The sequence below is a fragment of the Mus caroli genome, chromosome 11, assembly GCF_900094665.2.
Source record: "Mus caroli chromosome 11, CAROLI_EIJ_v1.1, whole genome shotgun sequence".
Taxonomy (NCBI): domain Eukaryota; kingdom Metazoa; phylum Chordata; class Mammalia; order Rodentia; family Muridae; genus Mus; species Mus caroli.
Genome location: NC_034580.1, coordinates 95,535,315 through 95,562,238, shown reverse-complemented (window position 1 = coordinate 95,562,238; position 26,924 = coordinate 95,535,315). Strand labels below are relative to the sequence as shown.

The window sequence follows — 26,924 nt, the reverse complement described above, 5'->3', positions numbered from 1 at the left end:
GGAAGTGTCTTTGTGAAATGTTGGGGCATCTTTTGGGTATATGTCCAGGAGTGGTATAGCTGGGTCTTGAGGTAGTTTTGCTTGCAGACAGGAGCATATTGTGCTCTGAGAGGCTTCACGCGGCAGCTGACTCAGACAGATACAGACACCCATAGCCAAACAGTGGATGGAGCTTGGGGACTCTTATGGAAGAATAGGAAGAAGAATTGCAAAGCCCAAAGGGGATAGGAACTCCATGTGAAAACCAACAGAGTCAACAGAGACCCTTGGAGCTCTCAGAGTCTGAACCACCAATCAAAGAACAAACACAGGCTGGACCTAGGCTTGCCCCACACATATGTACCAGATGTGCAGCTTGACCTTCATGTGGGTCCTGAACCAGATGTGCAGCTTGACCTTCATGTGGGTCCTGAACCAGATGTGCAGCTTGACCTTCATGTGGGTCCTGAACAACTAGAGTGGGGAGTATCCCACAAGCTGTTGCCTATGTGAGGGATATGTTCTTCTAGCTGGGCTGTCTTGTCTGGCCTCAGTGGGAGAGGAAACACCTAGCCTCACAGACACTTGAAGAGCTAGGGTAGCGAGGATACCAAAGGGGCCTGCCCCCCACCTGCTCAATGGAAAAAGGGAGGGAGAGAATTGAGGAAGGACTGTGGGAGAGGGTGACCAGAGGAGGGCAGTGAGTGGGATGTAAAGTAAATTTAAAAAAAAAGCAGACAACATATATGAGTCAAACTTCCAAGAGAAATGCGTGTTGATCACTGCCTCGTTTTCTCTAGAAAGTCTTCTTTGTTTCAGATAAATTAATCTCTTGATAGTTTTTTTTTAGGGGAGTAGGATTAAAAATGATGAAGCAGCCATGAGTACATAACAGGGAGAATTATCTAGAAAAACTGCCCACAGCCCACACGACCTTTCAGACTTCAATGTTGAGGGAATTAAACACAGCCAGTGGTCAGCTTAGCAATATCATTATATGTTCTACTCCAGAGCCAAGTGTGGTAAGCCTTGTGTCCACATACAGGCTTCACCGGGGAGATATCAGTGGGACATACATCCTTCTGCATAGAAAGACCATCTCTGAGGCAGACAGATGATGTGGATGAAAACTGGGCAGAACTCATTGCAGTTACTGAAGGTGGTGACATTTCCCCAAGGCTGCCCCTTTCCCGGGTGGCATGATCAAAAGCACATTTCCCTCCAGCATTTAGACGTGCTTCAAACATGTCATTCCATGTTCTGAACTCCGCAGAAGACTGACTAAGCCTGCCTGTGAGGTACCCTTCCAGTTTTGTTTTGTCCCAGTATCTAATCCCACTCTCTTTCCTTCCCTTCCAGGACAGTTGATTCCCAGAACATGTCCCCATGAGCCTTCAGCATGCCGATCACTGCCTTAGCAAATACTCTCTGGAGATTTCCATCTATTCCAAAAACCTGTCCACGATCGATGACTTGAGAGCTGTAACCATTCATTAAGTGAATGCTCAATCTGCCTGTGCCTCGTAGAAATGAGAATATAAGCATGATGGCAGAAACTCGTTGCACATAATCCATGAAGAAAATTATTAAGTTTATTCAATTAACATTTATCATTTATACCTTTCTAGGATAACCTCTCTCTCTCTCTCTCTCTCTCTCTCTCTCTCTCTCTCTCTCTNCTCTCTCTCTCTCTCTCTCTCTCTCTCACACACACACACACACACACACACACACACACACACACACACAGAGTCTTTAGAATTTAAAGCAACACAATAGTCTGTGACCAAAGGTAAATTCCTCTTTGTGAGTCATTGCTAATCTCATTCAGGATCCACTGGAATGCAGTGCAGCCTTATTAAACCCATCCATACGTGTAGTGAGCAAACATCACTCACTCACACACCTAGCCTCTGCCCACAGTATAATCCCACCATTAATACAAATGCTTTGGGTTGTTCCTTCCTCTTTGGACCATTTTCCCCATTTCCTCTCTTGAACTTTCTGGGATGGAGCCTTTGTCCAAGGTTCTATAGTGTGTAAAATTCAAGCAAAGTCAGGGGGCGTTCAGAAATATTTTCGGCTAATTGATAGTTTTCCTAGCAGTAAGAGTAAAACTGGGAAGTCTGGAGCAAAAAAAAAAATGTGTTATGATTTGGTTAGTGCCTCCCTTCCTACCCCTGCCCCATGGCTGTAGACAAGTGAGTTGAGCAGTGTGTTTGTTGATGGACATCTGTAAACAAGTCTTCCCCTGCAAATCAAGTTTTCTGCAGCTTTCTGCACATAGCCTTTATGTGGTAACACAGCACTATGAACGCCTCATAAGCAGTATGAATATCTGGCTAATGGATTAGATAAATAAACAGTCACTTTTGAACTATTTCCTGTCTTTTCTCCAGTCTATACAATGCCCTGATACTATGCCTCCATCCATTCCACAAACCACTTGACACGAGGGTCATGACATGTGAGAGGGCCATTTAGCAGGACAGACACCATGCAGGAGGAAACATCTCTGTTGAGCCTTGATGGGTGAGCAGCATTCCAAGAAGATAAAACACCTCCAGCAAAGGAGGTGTTTTCTTCATTCTTCATTCTCCTTCTGCTACTCAGAGGCAGGTGCAGCTCACATTGTGTTTCCTCTTGGGCAGATGTTTTAATTTTAGCCTCTCTGTGCTTCTTTGAGCTCCTCTATCAAAAGAAGAATGAGTAGACTTCATAGATCTGTCAAAAACAGGAAAAATATAATCACACAATGTCTGAGTCATGGTGACACTTTACAATTTATCCCCCTAGACACAACCCACACAGTGTCTAATATGTAGGAACATTTTACAAACTACACTCCCACCAAGGGTACATGGGACACATTCATATACTGCATATTTTGGTTTTAGTTGTTTCATTTAAGTCATTGCAATTCTTAATCTTGTGCCAAATGGTTCCCTCTGCCTGTGTCCTATCCAGCCACTCACAGAAAGGAGTAAGGGCTACTGGTTCTATGCTAAGAACAGTCAGCAAAAACTCTTTCATATATATTGCCAAAGTCTCTCTCTCTCTCTCTCTCTCTCTCTCTCTCTCTCTCTCTCTCTCTCACACACACACACACACACACACACACACACACACACACCACAACAGTCTCTGACCAAAAGTAAATTCCCCTTTATGAGTCATTGCTTATCTCATTTAAGATCCTTTGGTATGCATTACAGCCTTATGATATAAAATATATTATTAATAATATTATATGAAATATATTACATATTAATAAAATATAATGTTGTATTTTATATTATATATTGTATATAATATTTCTGTATGTCTTTCTGGAGAAGGATTAAGAGTTGGGAAATTTTATTTATCTTTAAATCGTGAAACTGAACAGTAAGTTTTTCACTCACCAAGTCATTAAAAAAACGTAGAGAGTAGGTACTATACTTTAGTAACATTTTGTCACATTTATCTACCTACCTACTTATCTATCTATCTATCTTTCTACCTATTTATTTATTCATCTATTTATTATTTATATATTTATTATGTGTGTGAGTGTGGGTACATGTACCATGTGGATTCCAGATTTGGAATTCAGATCATCAGACTTGGCAGCATATAGACCTGATAAGTCTACATAATATGTATTTATAAATGTATAAATATTATATAAAATATGTACATGTATATGCACATGCACATACATATGCATATACAAATGCATATATGTATATATATGTATATATATATTTGTGTATGTGTGTGTGTGTATGTGTGTGCGTGTGTGTGTATGAATGTATATATTTCAGACCAGTAATGAGACTCAGCAGATAAAGGCATGTGCTGTCAAGCCTGATGACCTGAATTTCAACCCCAGGATCCACATGGTGCGTGTACCCACACACAATAAATAAATAGGTGGATAGGTAGATAAATGTGATAAAATGCTAATAAAATATAGTACCTACTCTGTACATTTTTTAATATCTTGGTTGTAAGGAGCCGCCCTCACATTCGCCATTACAAGATGGCGCTGATGGCACTGACACCCGTGTTCTAAGTAGTAAACAAGCAAGCTGCGCATGTGCCGGGGTAGCTTTCCACCCCATGTGCTCTCCCTTCCCGTGAGGACAACTCCGGCCGATGGGCTGCAGCCAATCAGGGAGCGACACGTCCGAGGCGGAGGACAGTCCTCCATAAAAGGGAGAGGGCTCCGCCATTTCTCTCTCGCTCTCTCTGGCTCTCTTCTCCACTGGCTCCTGATGGGGTAAGCAATAAAGCTTGTGCTGCAGAAGATTCCAGTTGCCCTGAGCGTGTTCTTGCCAGTGGGGACAAAAGCGCGGGCAATACTTGGTGAGCAATAAAATCTACTGTGAGGTTTCATGATTAAAAGATGAATAAAATTTCCCCACTCTTAATCATTCTTCAGAAAGACATACAAAAAAACTGAGTTTCTATTATTTCTAGGTAGTTGCACCACTGCCAAGCTCTTAGACTTAAGAGACTGGAATGAGATCTGATAATTTAGAATGTTCTCAGGTCTGCACATTTCCCAGATCCTCTAATAGACACACAAAATCACCATCATTCTCATGAAAGATGGACAGTCTCCTTCTAAAATGGCCTTTCCTTCTAACTCCTTCTAATCTCACCTGGAAGGAACACTCCTTGATAGCAAAAGGCATACTGGAATTTGTGGAAGAGCATTTCCATGATTTGCAAGGAATGTACAGATGGAAGGGAATGCCACGTTTAAAAAACAAAATGCCAGAGAGTCCTGTGACAAGTTACTTGTAGCAACAGGTGACCCACTATGGAAAAAAATGCGAACAGTGTTTCAGTTGCAAACACAGGAGCCATCAGGAAAAAGAAATGTTGTGTTTTCTTTCTTTTGGAGTATTTAACTAGAAACATTACAATTATGTAATTAAATGATTAACTTTTCCAAGGAGGAAAATACTAACAAGGAAATAATGATGTAGTCATATGAGGTGTTCAGCGAGGTATAAAAGGGGGTGTGGGGCAAGGAGACTTCCAAACCCAACACCTTCACTCTCTCAGAAACCCACCCAGAATCTCCACTTCTGACACCATGGTCAACTCTTGTTGTGGCTCTGTCTGCTCTGAGGAGAGCTGTGGCCAAGGCTGCTGCCAGCCCAGCTGCTGCCAGACCACCTGCTGTAGGACCACTTGCTGCCGCCCCAGCTGCTGTGTGTCCAGCTGCTGCAGGCCTAGCTGCTGTGTGTCCAGCTGCTGCAGGCCCCAGTGCTGCCAGTCTGTGTGCTGCCAGCCCACCTGCTGCCGCCCCAGCTGCTGCATTTCCAGCTGCTGTCAACCCTCCTGTGGTAGCTCCAGCTGCTGTGGTTCTAGCTGCTGCCGCCCTTGCTGCCGCCCCTGCTGCCGCCCTTGCTGCAGCCCCTGCTGCCGTCCCTGCTGCCGCCCCTGTTGCCGCCCCTGCTGCTGTCTGAGACCAGTCTGTGGTCAGGTCTGCTGCCAAACCACTTGCTACCGCCCCACCTGTGTCATCTCCACCTGTCCCCGCCCCATGTGCTGTGCCACCCCCTGCTGCTGCTGAGATCCCTAATCTAGGCACATCTGCTCGTACAGATAGATATGTACCATTCTTGCACGTGAACTCGTAGGACACATGGAATCTGTTTGACATCATTTAGCAGGATGGACCACACAATTCTTGTGAGCCACCATCTTCCCCAGAATCAGTCAACACTTCCTGGCTCACATTACATTCTCTGGTTTGCTACCATGTCTTTCTAATGTTTGTACTGTGCTGAAATTAATCTCTAAGTTGTGAGCTAAGAATTCATCCTAGTTCCCCAAATGAATTGACTTTGTAGCTCTAAATTATTCTTTCCAGTAAATAAGACACTTTCTACAGCCTTTGTCTTAGCATTGACTTTACAACCCCAGACCTGAGGGTCTGGGTATATTCTGTATGTTTTCCCCCTAAAATGAATTTCTTTTATTCTGTTGTTTCTATTCTTTCTAATAAACTTTCTTACATATAAGAATTCATTGGTACTGTCTGTGTCTTCCATAACCATTGCACTCAATCATAGAGGACTTGGGACTGGCTGGTTATGAGCAGCCACTGCTCTTGCAAAGGACCTGAGCTTATTTAAACTCACTGCAGCCCTGGGCTCAGGGGACTGACTACCCTCCTATGGCCTCCATGGGCAACTGCACTCATGTGCACATGCAACCCCTCCACACATATACACAGATACACACACACACACACACACACACACACACACACACATATCCCTTAAAATAAAAATTAATCTTTAAAACATGATTGAGGGGACTGGAGAAATAACTTTACTGCTCTCTTCCAGAGGATCTGAGTTTCGTTCCCAGCACACACACTGGATGGTTCACAACTATTTGTAACTCTATCTCCAGAGGATCTGATGCCTCTGTCCTCAGTGGATGGTTATACACATGGAAACATAAAATTAAAACTAAGATAAATCTTCACAAAATTGAAGATTTACATTTTATATAAATACAGTGGAGATTTAATTATATGTAAATCATTTAAAAGATAAATGCTATGTGATATAAACCCATGAAATGTGTATTTGTATAACATGTGTCTATATGTGTATGTATTAATATTCAATATTGGGAAAATTTTAACTCACATCTTTGTTCTTAATTAAAATACTTATGCCTTTAGTATATGATACCTTTAATCCCAATCAGTTCAATTTTGTAGAAGAACATAAAAGCAAATTTCTGAGGGGAAAAAAAGTACATGCCAGTGAAATTAAAAAAAAAAAATCTTTTAAAAATGCAATGAACCAGGTGTGGTACTGAATGCCTTTAACTCCATTATTCAGAAAAGCTGAGACAGAAGAATCTTAAGTTGAAGGTAACCAAGCTACATAATAAGTATTAGGCCAGGCAGCGCTAGATGGCAAGGCCATGTCTCAATTAATTAATAAACTAATATAAAACAATGTCCTCAACTTATTTCAATAAAAGAAGCAGCATGTGAGAATTTATAATCACAAAGTGACCTGTATTACTCATGGAATTGCACTCTGAAGAAATGCGTATTTTGTTGCGTTTTCAAGGGCCCGTGACTCATCTGGATAGTGTGGAATGTTTCAGAACGTGGTCTTTTGGAGTCTTTGTACCTCAAGCATTTCCAGTCTTAATATTTTATCAGAAACATACCTTCAAGACTGGAATTCTTAAGCTCCTTTTCTCTTTTTTGAGGAGTTTAAAAATTAGGTCATAGTAGCCACGTGTGGATGCACATCTATTTCAAAAAGACCCTATTCTAACAGCTCTTTAAGACACGAAGCTAGCTCATCAGTGAGTTAGCCCAATGTGGTGGTTCAAATGACCCCCATAGGCTCATAAGGCGTGACACTACTAGGAGGTGTGGCCTTGTTGGAGGAAGTGTGACACTAGGGGTGGGCTTTGAGGTTTCAGAAGCTCAAGCCAAGCCCAGTGGCTTTCTTTCTTCCTGCTGCTTGCCCATCCAGATGTAGAACTCTTGGCTTCTTCTCTAGCACCACGTTTGCCTGCATGCTGCCCTGCTTCCAGCCATGTCAATAATGGACTAAACCTCTGAACTGTAGACCAGTTCCAGTTAAATGTTTTCTTTTATAAGACTTGTAATGGTCATGGTGTCTCTTCACAGCAATAGAAACCCTAACTAAGACACCCAGAGGTGCAGTTATCATTCTCATGGTCGAATTGCCCTTTAATTGCATCGCAGCTGAGAACCAAGTCCTAACACAGGAGCCTTTTAAAGGTGGCATTCTTTCACACATGGGACACTCATCCAAACCATTGGTCAGCTGGATGCCTGGTCTGTCGTCTCCTCATGGGCTTACCCCAGCTTCTTTGTAGGTTGCTGAAATCATTCCAGAGAGAAGGATGAAACATCAACACCTAAGGCTCAGGTTCCGTTGTGTAGCATAAGTTCCACCATGTTCTTCTGGTCCCAGCAAACTGTTAAACCACAGCAGATGTGACACCTCTGGCCAACTAGCACTCAGGCAGACAGAATCTGTGACAAGATGATGATAACCCTTTTAGGTCCTTGCCTTGCTGTCTTGCTTACAGTGACTAAGTGGGAGCCTCTCATGCATAAGTTAGGATTGGAAGATTGTGGCCATGGCTGTTCACAAAGGACAGATCGCAGGTGTCAAATGCTTTTCACATTTAATAAGTGAAATGAGGAGGAGGATGGGAGCTCCAGATTGCCTGTGGATCTGAGCACCCGAGACCAGCTGCCCATGGAAGATAGAAACTTCTTGATAGTTAGAATCTGGACCACCCCACAAGCAGAGGGTGTGGTAAGATGCAAAATAATCATGAATAAACAAAAAAATGCACTGTCTTCTCTGCTACCTTGATCACAGCAAGAAAATATCTACTTAACTGAGATTTACTGAACCTGCACATGACCTCCACCAAAGCTCATGGGCTACTATGGGTTAGTAGGACCCTTTGCTCTCAAAAAGGTCCTTTCACTAAGGAGTGCCAGGCCATGGCATAGGATGCCACCATTTTCACTGCCACCTACATAACCTGTGTGGCTTTGAGGAGGAAGTCATGTCCATCACTGTAACACGGAACACACTAAATAGAGGGGATGTCCTACAATTCAGACATAATTGACATCGCCAGTTCTATGATTGATAAAAAGCAAAACAATCAGCTGGGCAGTGGTGGTGGTGGTGGCGCACGCTGTTAATACCGCACTTGAGGCTGAGACTGAGGCAGAGGCAGAGGCAGAGGCAGAGGCAGAGGCAGAGGCAGAGGCAGAGGCAGAGGCAGAGGCAGAGGCAGAGGCAGAGGCAGAGGCAGAGGCAGANGGCAGAGGCAGAGGCAGAGGCAGAGGCAGAGGCAGAGGCAGAGGCAGAGGCAGAGGCAGAGGCAGAGGCAGAGGCAGAGGCAGAGGCAGAGGCGCAGGCAGAAGCAGATGGATCTTTCTGAGTTTGAGTCCAGCCTGGTCTACAGAGTGAGTTCCAGAACAGCCAGGGCTACACAGAGAAACCCTGTCTCAAAACCCAGAAAACAAAAATAAAAACAATAAGGACATTCCTAGAGTCAAGGAATATGAAACTTCTTATAGGTGGAACAAAACATGTAGACTATTAAATCATGACAAATAATGGTACATGGGATGGGGAAATAGATGGCCTATAGTATTTCTCACAATGGTTTCCAGTTTCCTACAAGCTCTCTGATCCGAGACAACTCAATGTCTTAGCTTTGGATCCTGATATAACCATCCAAAATTGGATTTGAAACCCACATTAGCTTTTAGATCTCAGTGTAAGCACAGGGCTTACTCTTCTCCCATTAAATCTCTCCCAAGAACAGGACTTCTCTTGATCAGTGGACCTAATTTTTCTAGTTCTCACATCTGTGTCAGGGGATTCCCATCAAAGTCTCAGCTTTTAATGGGCTTGAAGTAAAGTCACATGACTTCTGTAAGAAGATGGTAAAATCCCAGCTCTGAGAGGATGACTCACACCAGCAAGTTGCAGTACCAGTTCACACCAGGTTACACCAGCTCACCAGTCTGGTCTCCAGTTGCTTACAAATCCCACAGAATAGCAGCTGACTTTCTTCTGCCTTTTGGATTTTCTTTCCTTTCTGTTCAGAAATTTATTAATTTAAAAGTTATATACTGAATTTCTTTAACTCTGCTGTCAAGCAGAACTTATTAACTCATCTCTCAATGGGTCTCTTTTCCCAGGAGAAAACTTTACCTGTCGGTCATTGGAACCATTTAAGAAATGAAATAGAATTTCAAAGGAAATGTTTAATTAAGACATCTACTTCTCAGGTTAGGGAGAAAGCTCAGTCAGGAAAGTGCTTGCCATACAGAGACCTGAGTTCACTCTCCAGAACCATGGAGAAAAAGCTCAGCATAGTGGTACCCGGGTGTAATCCCAGCACCAGGCGGAGAAAGGAGGAACCCTGGTACTCACTGCCCAGTCAACCTATCCAGTCCGATACGTTCTAGACTAGTGAGAGAACCTCAAATGAGCAAAAGGCAGATGACACCTCAAGGTTGTCCTCCTGCCTTAACGCATGGGCATCACATAGGTGTGAGTGTATGCTCAGGCACACACGTATACACTTAGGAAAATATCTATTTTCATAAAACTGTGCCCTTAATATTTTGGTCCTTGTTCTGTCTTTCGGATCACAGACTCGCAGGAAATAGAAAGTGTGAGCTTCTAAACAGAAATCAGGTTATTTGATAACTGATGAGTCTTGACTCTCTGGAACAGGAGGAAGAAAAAGGAACATATGAATATAGGCCATAATCTCACCCTCTAAAAGGCATTGTGTAAGCAGCCCAGCAGAAATTACTAAAATAGTTGATTCTTAACGTAAGTAGATTATTCTGCATTATCTCTACACTCTCTCTTCTCCCATCCAAATAAAGACCTAATAATGTGTTGTGAGCTCCTCTCTCTTGCAGGAGTAGGACTGTCACCTAAAACACAGGACAACTCATTAGATTTTTAACTCCAAATAAACAACAAATACCTTGAAAATGTAAATATGGGTAATCTACATGCAGATACAATTATTATACAGTTATTCATTGTTTATCCTATATTTGCATGTGTCTAGAAAATAGATAATTTCATTTCTGAAATACGACTCCCTTAATTCCTAAAGAAGTCCCACACTAACCTGTGACCAGAAGCCACACCCAGGTTTAAATCAGTCAAACTAACCTGCAGACAGGTAACCCAGAAATAAACACTTACTATTGTACTTGGTGAGAGTTTGCAGATGCTTATTTTAGACCACATTTGAATGCAACTAACTCAATCACGGTCATAATAATCTAACTCAGTATGCCAGACATTGTGCAAAGATAGGAAGATAGTTTTCCACAAAGACAGTAAAAATTAAATGATGTCCAAGAATATGTGCCAGGTTAAATTTTGAATTTTAATAAGTTTTGTGATCATAAATTAATAAATCTGGAGGCTAATAGATAAAACAGTGAATATGGACAGTGTAAAGTCAACTTATTAGCATTAAGTTGTAGAATGATTCCATTGTTTGTAAACATCTTAGTTTAAGCATAAATTTACCAGTGAGGCACAGCTGACTTTGTATCCAGACTCTATTAGTAAACAGCTATGTGATCTCAGGAAAATTAGTTACCCTGTATAAGCTTCAGGTTACTCTTCTCTAGGGTGGAGGTAATAGTAGCCACCTCCACTGGTTATTATGGTAGTTAATCAGTTATTAAAATATCTGTTAAACAGTCCTTGGAACAGATAAAGTGTCTGTTGAGTGGTAACGTAAAGTTTCCATGTGGTAGGCCCCTGAAACCTAACACTCGGGCATGGAATCCATTCGAGGGGGGGGGGGNGGGAACCATGGTAAGCTGTTCTTAAGAGTGGAAGCTTTTAATACAAACATGTTATGAAAGAAAATGGGATTCCCTACAGTAGTATGATGTGAATCACCCATTCAAATGACTAAGACCAACAAAATGTCCAAAGGTTATTAGTAAACAAACTGGGAACTATTTTCCTTCTTCTAGATCATAAAGCACGAAGGGAACGAAGGGAAAAAATCTTTGCGGGTATAATGGATTTGATAAAAGTCACAGCTGCATTTCCATGATGTCGTTCACATACAATAGAGCTAATGGCCCCATGATGTCAAGAAAAGTCCTCACCATTAAAACCTGAGAGGAGTCATTTCAGGATAAATTACATCTAAAGAGCAGTGGAGTCAGGTTGTTTTTATTGTTAACATGTATCGTATGTTTGTGTGCATGCTCTGGGGGGAGGTGTGAGTTTACCATCATGGAGCCAGCCTGATGCCAACACATGTTGTCCTTTGATGACCTTCAGAGAGAACCTTCTGGGCTTGGTCCTCAGCCAGGAGTTACCTGTTTCTGTGGTCAAAAGTTTCCCCACTCCACTGATGGCAGCAGTTAGCAATCTTATATGAACATAAAAGGGAACTTCCTACTCACTTCGATAAAATGATGGTTTACAGAGCGGTAAGCATAGACCTTAGGGCAGATACAATTTACTGATAAGTAAGGGGACTCAGAACTCAGATCTCACACTGCACCCTTGCTGTGTGACCTCAATAAACCCTAAAACTTCAGCCGCAAGAGGGAAGGGATATGTGGACCCATAGACTCTCCACAATCCTTTCCCAGAGTCTACTGATGCAGTGACTAATCCTAAATAAATCCCAAAGATAAAAAAATCTTGAGGAATCTCGGAAGCAGGTTTTATGATCAACGTGGAAGTTGAGTTCAGGGTCTGAGGACAAGAAGGGCATTCCAGGTCAATATGAAAACAACAGCCAGGACTGGAAAGCCCTGATCCTCAGCCAGAGAGAGTGATCAAGCCAGTGTGACAGGCTATAAATGCCCGTGTGGTCCTTCATCACATGTGAAACCACAAACCTGCCAGAAATGCATCCTGGGAGTTCTCTGGGAAGCAGATGTGAATGGTCAGGCTTATAGTGGTGGTATTAATATACTGCTGTCATGTCCATGTGTACTAATGAGGTAAGTCACTGCTTGGGTGGCAACCTGGGGAGGCTTTGAAGACAAAATGATGATGTCAGAGCCAAGGAGAGAGTGGTTAGATCTTATCTGGTTTGGAAAACAAATTCTTTCCTCTTTGATGACTTAGAAATATTCCAAACTCATCGTAATTTAATCCAGTGTTTAGAGTCAGTAAGAATAAACCACAAAAGAAAATAAAGGGATATTTGTGTTGTGTATGCATGATATGTAGGGGGTGGGGACAAAAATACCATTAGTCAATGCTAATTCTTCTCTTAATTAGCCAGAGGATTTACAAGAATGATCATGTGCCTGGGGGTCATAAGCACTGTCCAGGTATATAAAGGGACCCAATCCAGAGGAGACTTCACACCTGAGAACTCCCAACCTCTCTTCACTTCTCAGCCCCACTCCAGCCCAGACACCACCATGACAGGCTCCTGCTGTGGATCCTTCTCCTCCCAGAGCTGTGGAGGAGGCTGCTGCCAGCCCTCCTGCTGCCAGCCCTGCTGCTGCAGGGACCCCTGCTGCTGCCGCCCAGTGTCCTGCCAGACCACAGTGTGTCGCCCTGTGACCTGTGTGCCCCACTGCACCAGGCCCATCTGTGAGCCCTGTCGCCGCCCCATCTGCTGTGACCCCTGCAGCCTGCAGCAGGGCTGCTGTCGCCCCATCACCTGCTGCCCCACCTCTTGCACAGCTGTGGTCTGCAGGCCTTGCTGCTGGGCCTCCACCTGCTGCCAGCCCATCTCAGTGCAGGCTCCCTGCTGCAGGCCCCCCTGTTGCCAGCCTGCTCCCTGTCGCACCACCTGCAGGACCTCCCCCTGCAACACCTGCTGCTGAGCTTCTGGCATCCCCACCAGGAAATGCCCCTACACACTTGTTCACTTGGGCTTTTAATCAAATTAAAAGAAAATATTTTCCCCCCAAAGGTGGCAACAGCTTAACATCCTCCAGCCTGAATACCATGTGAAATAAGGAGATGGCCATCTCTGCCTTATTCCAAATTCCCAGACATCTCTATCAGCGGACATCATTTGCTGTGGATGGTAAATGACCTTCAGACATCCCCAAAATGGACTGGACAAGCCCATTTTGAGCCCTTTTTATTCAGGCAGATCAAATCTTCACCAGTGTCTCTGCCATGTGTTGCTCACTGTTTCAATAAAATGATTTTCCTGTCATAGCAAATGCCACACTCTTGCTTCATTCATTAGTATGTGTTATTAGTGTGTGCTGATGAGCAGGAGTCTAGACTCTGCCCAAGGAAACTGACTTCATTTGTCTCCAATATCCTTTCATCTACTTAGCTCTGATTCATTTCTAAGAGTCATTTCCATCTCTCCAGAAGACATGTCCTAGATCGCAAACCATATATGCGCATGTGCACACCTACTTTCGTGAAGTCAGGCTATATCATGTGCCCTGGTGTACTCTGGTGGCAGCCTGAGCTATCCTACTCCCCGATAAAGCCGTATACTGAGATTACGTATTTCTCTGCATCTGTGGAAGAGACTGTGATTTATCAGCTTTGTCTGTACAGAGGTAGCTCGGGTGCTTAGCAAAAGGCCAGTGTTTGCCTCCCCTTTGTTAAATTAAACTGCAAAGGAACTGCCTTTACAAGAATAAAAACAAGAGACACTTACTTAAATCAAAAGCAAACAAAACAAACCAAAAAAAAAAACAATAACAACAACAAAACTTTTTTCATTGTATATAACTTAACTTCTCTACCTTCTAGTTTCTGTTGTAATTTCCTTCAAACACTGTGTCCAAAAGCAAATTGAAGAGGAAAGGGTTCGTTTCATTGTTCAGGTTAGTCATCATCAAGAGGAGCTAAGGGCAGATGCTCCAGACAAGATCTGAAGCAGAGGCCTTGGAGGAATGCTGCTTACTGCTGGGTCCCTCGGGCAGCTAGATTTCTTTTGTAGTCTAGACCCACCTACCCAGGGATGGCATTGTAAAATGGGAAACTGAGAACTTTTCAGTATAGCTCTCCAGAAAAGTTGAGCGACTTCAACCAGTCACACACCGAGTGTTCAGTGCAATAAGTTGTGCTAGTAGACTGTGTCAGAGAATCTCTAGACAAAATAAACTTAAAAGAAAATGCTCTCCAGTTCAAATCAAGGCACGGAGGGTCAGACAGAATTCAGGAGAAATCGTACCCACCTATTTCAATTTCTTTTTCCTGAGATACTTCACATGTCCAGCAGAAATATACTTTCTAATTAATGCCAATATACCTTCATAGCAGATTACTGTGGTCTCAGAATGAAGGAAATCTTTAAAACCTGTCACAGTTTTAAAATCAATAGAAACAAGACCTAGAATGTAGGACTTCCAAGAAGGCTTTAATAACCAGAACAAAGAGCAATACTATGCACTATGTGTATCTGAAAGCCTTTCTCTTGTACCTGCCCATTCAAGGGAACTTAAAATCTAAAAGCAATATGAGATTCCAAAAGATTGGTTTAATTTTCCTGACTTCAGGCCGATGAATATTTAAACTTAAGGAAGATTAGTTAGATGTATGGTTGATAGATTGTTTATATATAATTTTATAATCTGTGATATACACATGTACATTACACACACACACACTTAAATATAGATGCTACAGAAACAAATTCACTGAGTTTCCTAACCATTGCTTTTCTGAATTTTGAAATTGACCATCTTCTCTTTTTGGTTAATTATATGCATGTTTGGTTAATCATATGCATCCGTTTGTGTGAATAAATCAGTCTGTGAAGAACTCCAGGCAGTGATGACTCCACTTGACAGATGAGGAAGCTGTGGCTGGGAAGATGTCATTTGCCTGAGATACACAGTTCCCTCTTCCCTCAACCCTCCCCATCCTCATTTCTGGCTCCTATGACCAGAGGATATTTTAAAGATTGCTACTATGAATGGATTCTCTATGAAAAACATACTCTGTTTTCAGAATTGTAGACACCCCCTGACATCTAGAAGCCCCCCCCCAACCTAGTTCCTGAGAGGACACAATCATAAAACTATTGAGATGAGGACACGGCCTACCAACAGTCACCATCATTATGTTCTTTGCCAATCAAATGACAAGTCTCATGATTAATTATCATTATCCTTAAAATGTGCATGTTCCCACTGGTGATTACACTCTTGCAGAATGCTTGGAACTAGAATAATATGAGATTAAAAAGATCATGTCATAAAATTCAGGGACAGTCCCCGTGTAACAAGTCCATCCCTGACTATGTGTCAGCAAGAGCTCTAGAGCAGAAGAACCAAGAGTGGTCATAGGATCTGACCGTGGCAGCGTTCTGGTATCCTTGCAGGGATTTGTATCTGGATAAGCTGAACACGACGGTACACAAAACATCCAATGTCAGTGTGGGTTATGGAACCAACATATGTCCCATCTTCCAGAGGAAATGATATGGTGAAAGGAAAGAACAGTATTACAACTTCACATCTCCTACCTGAAATTTGGAGTCTTGGATTAGTCACTATCTGTTGTGACAACATTCCTGACTGTGGCAATTGGAGGAAGCAAGGCTTTTATTTTAAAGTGCAATTCCAGGTCTTGGCACATCATGATGGGGGAGTCCAGGTGGCAGGAGGTTGGAGCAGCTGGTCACAGCACATCTGTAGTCAAGATCAGAGAGCAATGAGTTAGTGCATGCTCCATGGTACTCAGCTCACACTCACTTGCATTTACTCCAGAGCCCAGGCCACGAAACATTGATACCCCCACACAGGGTCAGTCTACCCACAGACAGGGTCTGGCTTCCCACTTCAGTTAACTCAATTAAGGAAACAACACACAGGCATAGCCACAGGCTGACCTAATCTAGACAATTGTGACTCGTTCCCAGGTTGATTCTCCACTGTGACTAGTTGACAATCCAAACTAGCCATCACACACACTCAGAGGCAAACTTGATCCCAGAGTCCTCAGCAATCCTTGTCCAATGCATACAGCAGCCTCCCAAACCTTGACTCATCTCTGGTATCTGTCTATTGTAGTGGTGATACCTAAAATTCTTTATGCAGTCACTACTCCACTAAGTCTCGTCCTTCTAATAATCTTATATCATATTTTATAGGCACTCACAATTCTCAGCCACCAATCCACATATTGACTACAGTAAGATAATTGATTCCTCCTCAAATATGTTCAATAGATTTTATTCAAGCTTTTTATTTTGTGTATGGATGTACACGCATGTCTGTGGGTGCAGTTGTGTCAGGGTGTAAGTGAGGAAGTCAGAGGACAACTTGCAGGAGTCCATTTTCTCTTTCCACCATGTGGCTTCTGGGATTTGTCTGGCCTGGTGGCAGGAGCCATCTCACCAGCTCCACAATAGATTTTTAAAGAACTTACGTGCCATGTCTCTGTCGCACTTAGGAAGCAAGAAATATAATAATCAAGAGACAAATTCAGAAGACAGGCATGAGTAAAACCATCACTTGTTTTGATCTTATTTACAAAGTTCTTCACCTTAAATGGCTTTTAGTTTTAGCTTGTCTCCCTACAAATTGTCACTGCTCTGTGGTAAGAAATTTCAAGGCCTAGTTTTTTCTTCTCTATCCCCCAAATTGCCCTGTCCACATATTAAGTACCTCGCAAGAGGTTTCCAGTTACGGGACAATTCAAGTCCTTTCTCAAATGCCACTCTGATGCTTTGGTGACTCAGTCTCCAGGAACAAGGTAATAATCCATTTTCCAGAAGCCCTGGGGCATATTTTCCATAACAACATAGACACACACCTACTTTTATGAGCCATCTTGGCTCTTCAGGAATTGTTACTGTGTCTGGATGTCACTCAGAGCTCAGGCTGGTGACTCATGCGCATTGTAGGCTCACACCGCCTCAGAGACTGTGAACAAGGGGAAAGTGACATCACCAGTGTGTCCTCTGGACTTTCAGTCTGTCACAATGGTCTAGCCTGGGAGGATTGACTGACAGGTGAGCAATTGTTCTGATGATACAAATTACCAAGTGTTCATTCCAAGGGAATAGGAGAAGGCTAGGAAGAAAAGCATCCTTGCAGATATTGGAACTGTTGCCAGGCAACTGAATCCAGGGCTCTCTTTTCATTGGGTAACCACAAGTCCAGGAAATGGCCTTTGGTCAGCACTTTTCAGGTATATAAAGGGACCCGACCCAGACAAGACATCATACCTGAGAACTCCCAACCTCTCTTCACTTCTCAGCCCCACTCCATCCCAGACACCACCATGACAGGCTCCTGCTGTGGATCCTTCTCCTCCCAGAGCTGTGGAGGAGGCTGCTGCCAGCCCTGCTGCTGCAGGGACCCCTGCTGCTGTCGCCCAGTGTCCTGCCAGACCACAGTGTGTCGCCCTGTGACCTGTGTGCCCCACTGCACCAGGCCCATCTGTGAGCCCTGTCGCCGCCCCATCTGCTGTGACCCCTGCAGCCTGCAGCAGGGCTGCTGTCGCCCCATCACCTGCTGCCCCACCTCTTGCACAGCTGTGGTCTGCAGGCCTTGCTGCTGGGCCTCCACCTGCTGCCAGCCCATCTCAGTGCAGGCTCCCTGCTGCAGGCCCCCTTGCTGCCAGCCTGCTCCCTGTCGCACCACCTGCAGGACCTCCCCCTGCAACACCTGCTGCTGAGCCATCACATAGGCAGTTTCTTCAGGTGAACAGAACTCTTCCTACTGCTGATGGAGCGGAGAGACACCACTTTTGCATCCCATCTGTACTTCCCCAGTTCACCCAACTGTAAAGGCCTATCAAATTCCCCATATACATATTCAGCTAGTCATCTGCATAGCTCTAGACATACCCTAGCTCCCATCAGCAGAATTCTTGGCATCAAAAGCGTATGTAAGCAAATTTTAAGTTTTTTCATGAAGATACATCCCATTGAGTCACTGTATTTTTTTTTAATTGCAAGGTTCAGATGGGATATGTTTTCAGCATGGTATCCTTGTGCTATGGTTTTACATGATAAAAAATAAAATTTTATTTTTGGTGAAGTACACACATCCTTTCTGTATTCTTTCTTGATGTTTGAAACCTCATTGATGTGTAAATTACACTGTTCAGAATGGGATGTCTAGAAGGAAAAATGTTCTTAACAGCTGTATTTTGACCTTCCCTCCCCACCCCCAAGAGCCTTTGAGGTGCATGGTCCATGATGGTGAAAAGAATTTGAACATTTCAGATCATCTCGCCAATGGGCTTTCGTCTTTAAAGACACAGACTTCGGTGGTAACAGGACAAAAACAGTGAGACAGATCTTCGATCCTGAGTATGATTTGGGAGTGGTTCATACACACAAGAAAAGGAACAAAGCCCGAGTTACAGACCCACTCGCTTCCCAACATAGAAAACTATGCCATGGTCATCTCACCCAGGAACCCCTCATCACTGAGGTCTTGTTTAGTTCCTGGGTCAGACTTTCTCTCATCTCCCCAGCCAGCACCACCACAGCAGCTAGGTTTCCGATGAAGCTGCTGATGAGAACAGAATCATACAGCCTTTGTTAGAATCTCACATACCATGTCACTGAAACAGTGCCAACATGGGTTCATATGGGGTATATTAATTACTAATTACTAATGTAATCAGGTGATTACATTAACCCTTTGTGGGGCAGTTTCACTGTTGTCAGATAAACCAGTCAGGAAGGCTAACCACTGGTTTTGGGTTTATTTATTTATTTATTTATTTATTTATTTATTTATTTATGGTTTCCCACCCCACTCAAAAAATGCCATCTACTAACTCAGCAGGGTAGCACATGCCTTTATCCCCAGCACTTGGGAGACAGAGGCAGGAGGATCTCTGTGGGTTCAAGGCCACTCTGGTCTCCAAAGTGATTTCCAGGACAGCCAGGGCTTTTACAAAGAGCAACTCTGTCTTGGAAAAAAAAAACAAACAAACAAACAAAAAAGGGCATCTACCACAGAAGTCATTCTAAAGAAAAAACAGACACAAACAATTTACAAAACAAGAGCTAAAAAAAAAAGCAATGTAAAACTTTTGTGTCTTTGGAACCAAATATAAGTGAATCTTTTGAAATGTGCTGCTTGTACGCTTAGCCATACGCACTGATTAGTGAGAGAAGTCGAGTAAGAAAGCTTTGTGAGGGGAGGGTCTGGGCTGGCTTCAGTCAAGACTGGAGTTTGATTCATCTGCACAATGCATGGCACATAGAAAATAATAAATTATATTGAAAATAAGTAAGCATTAAGTAGGTGAGAGGAGAGGAAGACACCTTCCTAGCCCCATTCTCCTTCTTTCTGATACGTGTATTCTTATTCTGCTAAGCTGGCTTACTCCACAAAGTGTTGCAACAAGAAGTAATATGTACAGGGTGTTCTGTGGTTAGCAACTTTTAGGAACCATTTGATAAAATTTTAGTATGTGTACAATGGGTTGTTACTATTATCTTTTGTTTATTATTGTTGTTGTTGTTGTTGAGGGTAATTATTTCCCAGCAGGCCTTCGGTTTACAGATCCCATTTCTTTGTATCATTCTCTCAGTGCTGGAGTTGGAGCCTTACAAACACTAAGCAAGAGTTCTATCGCTGAGCTACCTCCCTCTCTCTAAGTCAAATCTCTTTCTATATATCTTTCTTCATGTATTAGTCAGGATTTTCCAGAGTCACAGAATGTATGGAATGTCTTTCTATATTGAGGGAATTTATTATGATGACTTACAGTCTGTAATCCAACTCCCCAGCAATAGTCAGCTGTGAATTGGAAGTCCAAGGATCTAGTAGTTGCTCAGTCCCACAGGGCTAGTTGTTTCAGCTGGTCTTCTGTAGAAGTAGGTTCCAACAGATTGCTGGCAAGTAAGTGCAAGCTGTGAAGAAGATCAAATCTTCCTTCTTCCAATGTCCTTATGTAGGTCTCCAGCAGAAGGTATGACCCAGATTAAAGGTGTGTACCACCAATGCCTGGATCTGAGACTTGTTTTGTTCCAGGCTGACCTTGAACTCAGGAACCTGCTTGCCTCAGTCTCCTGGGATTAAAGGCATGTACCACCTTAGCTGGGCCTATGCCTTTCATAGCCACTATGCCTCAAGGTCTCCATGCCAAGATCTAGGTCAGAAACTTGTGTCTTCCAGCCTCAAGATCTGGATCACAGGTGATCCCTCCAATTCTGGATTGTAGTTCATTCCAGACATAGTCAAGTTGACAACCGGGACTAGCCATTACAGTTCACCACTTTAAAATAATCTCTAAATACCTCTGCTTTATTCTCCTCAGTACTTTTAGTCTTAGACATATAGAAACTTTCTTTTATCTTGCTGTGCTTTCTCAGACAGATGATGTTGTGTTGTCTTCCACACTATCTTTACTATCACTCATTTGTCTCTGTGGTAACCCTGTGCCTGTGTCAGCTACACTGGCTGCTAGCATGCTGAGTGACCCTGTAAAGAACTGTGTAAGTGGCAGGACAGATGGCAAGGAGTGAACTGGAGTCTTCAACCACAGATCTAAGGCAGAAATAATTGCAGAGAAAGGACAGACACAGGAGCCATAAAATAATGACATAAATTTTGTAGAAGGCCTGAGAGTTTGAGGCAACTGAACATCACAGTTGGTTCTGTGGGTGGGAATGAACTTCATGAGGTGTTGGAGATACTAGATATAGACAAGGTAAACTAAGACTGCTTTTATTGAAACTAGCTAGGACTATTCTACTCGGGGATGGAAGCCTCTCTGGATAGGCTCAGGGTCTTTGACTTCCTCACCTGTTTGGTGGCTTTGTTCAAAGTGTCTCATGACCAATTAACTATGCCCAATTGTGACACTCTGTTTGGAGGCATGTTTTAGAATTTTGAGAATTCCCAAATTATGTGAGACTCAATTCTTCTAGTTCCTGGAGATACTTGGTAAGAGAGAATGTGTACAGATGACTCTGAAGGTGTCACAAATAACAATTATAAAAGTATATACATCATTAAAATTATTAAAGCAAATACTCCATTAGACCTGGTCATGTAGTCCTCATCATTAATTCTGCAGCTCATTGGACTTATGAACAATATCACGGCACATATTTGGGGGCTGAGTATTGGCTGTAGCATTTACTAATGTTTGACATTGAGAAAAATCACTTACCGAGTATGATATAGGGAAACCAAAGGATATCATAATCCTGACCTTGTAGGGATTTATTAAGAATAAATTAATACACTCATTTAGTTAAGCATGATGTTTGACACAGATAGCATTGAGCAATATTAAATAAAAATAGTAAACAATGGAATTCCTTTTGTCTTAGAAAAGTAAGACCCTGAAAATCAGCGAATGTGTAGCCAAGGCCACTGAAAATACAGGCCTGCTAGGGTGTGTTCCTGGAGCTCCAGAAGGAGATAGAAAATTCGTATTAAGCTATGTTGGCAGACTCTGTGAACACTCTTGCTTTGTTTTGTGCAGAGAGTTGAACAATGGAGAAGGAACAGCAAGATGATTTGCTGAATTCACTTCCACTGTGAGTAAGTAACCCCAGTGGCACGGGAGCTCTTTTGGGACATCAAAATACTACCTAGCAAAACTATGAACGTAATTGGCGACTTTGAAGTTAGAGCCATTAAGTTCATATTTGAACCATAAATAGCAAGATATAATGAGCTGTCATTAAGTAAGGGACACAAATAATCTTTTACAAGGTCCCGAGCACTTGAAACACGCCCAGAGGACTTACCAATCCACCAATGCCCTTCTAGAAGGGACAAACCCAAAACAAGGAAATTGTCCTCAGTCCTGGGGGGTCATCAGCACTGCCCAGGTATATAAAGGGACCTGACCCAGAGAAGACATCACACCTGAGAACTCCCAACCTCTCCTCACTTCTCAGCCCCACTCCAGCCCAGACACCACCATGACAGGCTCCTGCTGTGGATCCTTCTCCTCCCAGAGCTGTGGAGGAGGCTGCTGCCAGCCCTCCTGCTGCCAGCCCTGCTGCTGCAGGGACCCCTGCTGCTGTCGCCCAGTGTCCTGCCAGACCACAGTGTGTCGCCCTGTGACCTGTGTGCCCCACTGCACCAGGCCCATCTGTGAGCCCTGTCGCCGCCCCATCTGCTGTGACCCCTGCAGCCTGCAGCAGGGCTGCTGTCGCCCCATCACCTGCTGCCCCACCTCTTGCACAGCTGTGGTCTGCAGGCCTTGCTGCTGGGCCTCCACCTGCTGCCAGCCCATCTCAGTGCAGGCTCCCTGCTGCAGGCCCCCTTGCTGCCAGCCTGCTCCCTGTCGCACCACCTGCAGGACCTCCCCCTGCAACACCTGCTGCTGAGCCAACGGACATTACCACTAAGGATCCCTGGGTGATGGCTAGGTTCATCCTGCTGTGTCTCTGTATGTGTGTTTATATATATATATATATATATATATATATATATATATATAATCTCTTTAGTAGTCTAGTCTTCAAACTGTTTCAACCTATACATGGAAGATATCTTCTTTTAGGGCCCCTTTCTGATAGAGAACATTGTTCCCTCTTTGTACTGTGACCTAACTCTTCCGTGGTATTGTCTGTTTTCTAATAAACTCAGCATTCTCAGCATAGATATCATGAGTGTTATGATGTTTTCCTTTGGTCTGTTGTCTCAATCACCAGAGAGGTTTTTTTCAAGACAAGGTTCAGAATAACCTTCAATTGTTCTGAAAAACAACTTACGTCTGAGTTGTTCTCTTTGGGCTCACTGCAAATGGCACATGACGAGAATGGTGACAGCCAGTCACCATCTGTTCATTACATAATCCAAATTCCACCCTCACCAGCCAACTGAGAACCTGCCTGCATTGACCAGCCTGTTAGGAAGCAGTGTTCAGACAGCATCTGCATGCCCAGTCTGGTAGCTTGTCACTTGAGCAGCTATCTGTTGGTGCATCATGAAAATCTTCAAAGCTGAGGTGGGAGAAACTCCAAGCTACGTCTGTTGAATCATCTCTGAGTTTGAAGTAAAGAAATAGCTAATGGGTAGAAAATACATTGGTTATTAATTGAGGTCAAATGTAATCATAGTTATAGGTGTCAATAAATTACCTCCCAGAGAATAGAGAATTCCCAAAAATTCCACCTTGAAGTCAACACTTGTGCTCCATATGGTAGAAATGAAAGAAGCTTATTCATCCTGTCCAAGTCCTTACATCTCCTTAGCTTGTTGCCAGTGTGACTGCTGCTTTCAACGATGAATCTCCTTCTATGTGCTTCAGAGGAGACATTTAGAACGCGACTGACAGTGCCATCTCTTAGGGATATTAAGTCTGCAATGGCCTTCCATATCTGCTTAGCGTTGTGCTCAGAAAGTGTGTGACAATGACATTTTTCAGGTACATCCATCCCTGTTCATTGGTATGTTTTTATTGTACAATTACTACAAATGAGGCACTGTGCTCATGCAGTGAAGACTCCCGAGGATGAAGCATGAGATCCTGCTTGAGAGAGTATTTACTCTATGTAGGAAGACGATGTGCAAAAACTAAGCAAACTGCATACCATAAGCAACATAAATATAAACATTTTAAAAATTAGCTAAGCATGGGGTCCAAACTTATAATCCCAAAACTTGGGAGGTTGACACAGGAGAATCATTAAAACTTTGAGGATAGCCTAAGCTATGTAGTAAGGTCCTGCAAGAGAGAGGAATGGAGGAAAAGAGAGGGAGATAAAGAGAGACCAGGCATGGTGGCACACACCTGTAAGCCCATCACTATGAAATCAGACAAGGGGAGACCAGGAGTTTGAAGCCAATGATGGCTACATGGTTTGAGGTCTGCCTGGATATATGAGAGAGAGAGACTGTCATCCTTGTCTCCAGCGCAAAAAGGAGAGAAAGGGGGTAGATTTAAATGGATGAAGATGATAAACCTACTAGGAAATGCCACACAACTGTCCATAAACGACATCTGTTTATGCCTAAATTATAATATTACACAAAACCTAGTCATAGTTGCTAATATTCAATTTCTTCTTTAGATTTTAATTATATTTATTTTAATTATATTTTTTAAGTAAACACATGCTTCTACTATGAATTAATATAGTATCTAAAAGCTATTATTGGAGGTAAAAAAAGAGGGTAATAGAATTTATATATTATAAAAGCAAGAGAGGGAATTATTTAAATGGGGACAGAAGATCCAGGAAGATAGTATTTAGAGCAAATAAGTATATGATGATATCATTAATATTAAAACTATAGGATATATTTGAAAGTGTCCCAGTGAGGCCAATTTCTTTGTGTGCTTACCAAAATCAAAATAAAAAATTAAGAGTTCAAAGAAACTGTTACCATCCTGGAGAAAACACTTAAGTCACTTCTAATTATCTTTTGATTTCAAAAACTTACCTATTTATCAAAGTCTCGTTGAACCTATAGTAATGTTTTGTATTGCTAAAGAATTCTCTCTCTCTCTTTCTCTCTCTCTCTCTCTGGTATGCCACTAGATATAGTGGGATTCTCTGGTATTTAAAAATATAACCAAATTATAACACATTTAATTTATCTTTTAACACTTGAAGATTGCTGCTCAATTGTATAAAACTATCAGCATGTTTATGCTCCAAATTAAGAATTTTGTAAGCTGCAAGCTATTCATGTTATATATACAATGGTTCTTCCACTTGTATGAACAATCAGGAGTTTGAGATCACAAAAGAATATTTTCCACACAAAATATATTCACAACAATGTTATTGAATGGAGGTCTATAATTTGATAATCAAAATATATTGCCCACCACCGCTAGGAAGCTTTCTAAATTCTTTACAAACCTTTACAAAAAATAAAATAAAATAAAATAAAATAAAATAAAATAAAATAAAATAAAATAAAATAAAATAAAAACTGTGTTGTTGGGTGGTGGTGTTTGCGGTAATACACACCGTCCACAGCTCTGAACATACTTGGCCTCTTCACTCAGCAGGAGTCCAATTCCCCTGGAAATGGTTTGTTCTTTCTAGGTACATTAATTTTACTTTATGATATTAAGAAAACTCACCATTAAATATTCATCTTATTTGGTGGGCATCCTGTGGTGGCTGCACTGGCTCACATCAAACATGCTGACTTTGTTCTGAATTCAAATTTTAAAGTGCGGGGTGTGTGTGTGTGTGTGTGTGTGTGTGTGGTGTATTCACGCACATGCATGTTTATTTGGGGCATGACCCTTGGGTGTTACTTCTTAGATGTCATCACCACTGGTTAAGGTAGGCTGGCTGTCCAAGTAGCCCAGAGCATCTGCCTATCTCTTCCTCCCCAGCACAGGATTATAATCATATGCTACCACACCTTGCTTTTAAAACAAAACAAAAACATGGGTTCTGGGAGTTTAACTGAGGTCCTGATGCTTACAATCCAAAGCACTTTACCCTGAGTTATCGCCCTTTCCAATAATGTAATCTTTTAAATACATTTTTTAGATAGCATCTCACTACACAGTTCAAGCATTCCTCAAACTAGAAATGTCCCTGTTTCTGCACCCTGAGTACTGGGATTACAGGCTAAACGCCAGCTAAAATGCATTCATTCATCTAATAAAGATGAGACACGAAATGCCTGACTCTGCTCTTAGTCCTTGGTGAGTATTTGCTCATTTAATCCCCATCACAACCAGATATGCACAATTACATGACCCAAGGACACAAAGCCAGTGAGTGGCCCAGCTTTGTGTGAGTGTTGAGTGTTACTGGATAAGTGGTTTCAGAAAACAGCACCTGTCTGGCTGCCAATGTGAGAGCAAGCCATTGAGTCCTCTCAGCCCTGCATCATGGATGATGGGAACATGAACCATATATCCAATGAGGATGAGCTAGGAAACCAGGGTAAGTATGCTACAGTAACAAAAAGAGCCTGAAGAGTTTGCTGAGCCATCCTCAGATTCTTTCCTTGTAGATCGCTATATAAGAGGAAGAAAAGATCCCTATGGGGTGACTGATAAGAAGTATATGTAGCAAAAATTTGTGTTATGAAGTTGCTGCTGTGTGTCTTTAGAGGGGACTCCCAGTGCAAAAAGAAAAAAAAAATAACTATGATACTCCATAGCAACAGGAAATCTGATTGTTAATGTGCACCAAACATAAAAGTTTTTATTTATGTTACTGTTTGAAAAGGAAGGGGGGGGGAGAGGGGGGGAAAGGTGAGGGAGGAGAAGAGAAGGCGGAGGAGAAAAGAAAAGGAAAGAGAAGCAGGAGGAGGAAGAAAAGGAGGAGAAAAAGGGGGAGGAAGAAGAGGAAGAGGAGGAGAAGGAAGAGGAACAAGGAGGAGGAGAAGAAGGAGATGAAGATGAGGAGATGAAGAAGGAAGAGGAGGGGAAGGAGAGGAAGAGGGAGAGGGAGGAGGAGAAGGAGAAGAAGGATGAGGAGAAGGAGGAGGAGAAGGAGGAGGAGGAGAAGAAGAAGGAGAAGGAGGAGAAGAAGGA

The 26,924-nt window shown here is 42.6% G+C and overlaps 4 protein-coding genes across 4 annotated transcripts; all 4 read left to right on the top strand.

Moving 5' to 3' along the window:
- The first annotated feature begins 5,017 nt into the window (after positions 1-5,017).
- LOC110304333 (keratin-associated protein 4-6-like) lies at positions 5,018-5,994 on the top strand. The gene has a single exon (XM_021175632.1). The coding sequence runs from the start codon at positions 5,069-5,071 to the stop codon at positions 5,549-5,551; it is 483 nt and encodes a 160-aa protein (XP_021031291.1). The 5' UTR covers positions 5,018-5,068; the 3' UTR covers positions 5,552-5,994.
- Positions 5,995-12,938: 6,944 nt separating this feature from the next.
- On the top strand, positions 12,939-13,733 carry LOC110306348 (keratin-associated protein 2-1-like). Its single transcript, XM_021178510.1, has one exon. The coding sequence runs from the start codon at positions 12,965-12,967 to the stop codon at positions 13,373-13,375; it is 411 nt and encodes a 136-aa protein (XP_021034169.1). The 5' UTR covers positions 12,939-12,964; the 3' UTR covers positions 13,376-13,733.
- A 3,920-nt stretch (positions 13,734-17,653) lies between these two features.
- On the top strand, positions 17,654-18,511 carry LOC110306303 (keratin-associated protein 2-1). The gene has a single exon (XM_021178467.2). The coding sequence runs from the start codon at positions 17,757-17,759 to the stop codon at positions 18,150-18,152; it is 396 nt and encodes a 131-aa protein (XP_021034126.1). The 5' UTR covers positions 17,654-17,756; the 3' UTR covers positions 18,153-18,511.
- A 3,869-nt stretch (positions 18,512-22,380) lies between these two features.
- On the top strand, positions 22,381-22,791 carry LOC110304133 (keratin-associated protein 2-1-like). The gene has a single exon (XM_021175367.1). The coding sequence runs from the start codon at positions 22,381-22,383 to the stop codon at positions 22,789-22,791; it is 411 nt and encodes a 136-aa protein (XP_021031026.1).
- The last annotated feature ends 4,133 nt before the right edge of the window (positions 22,792-26,924 follow it).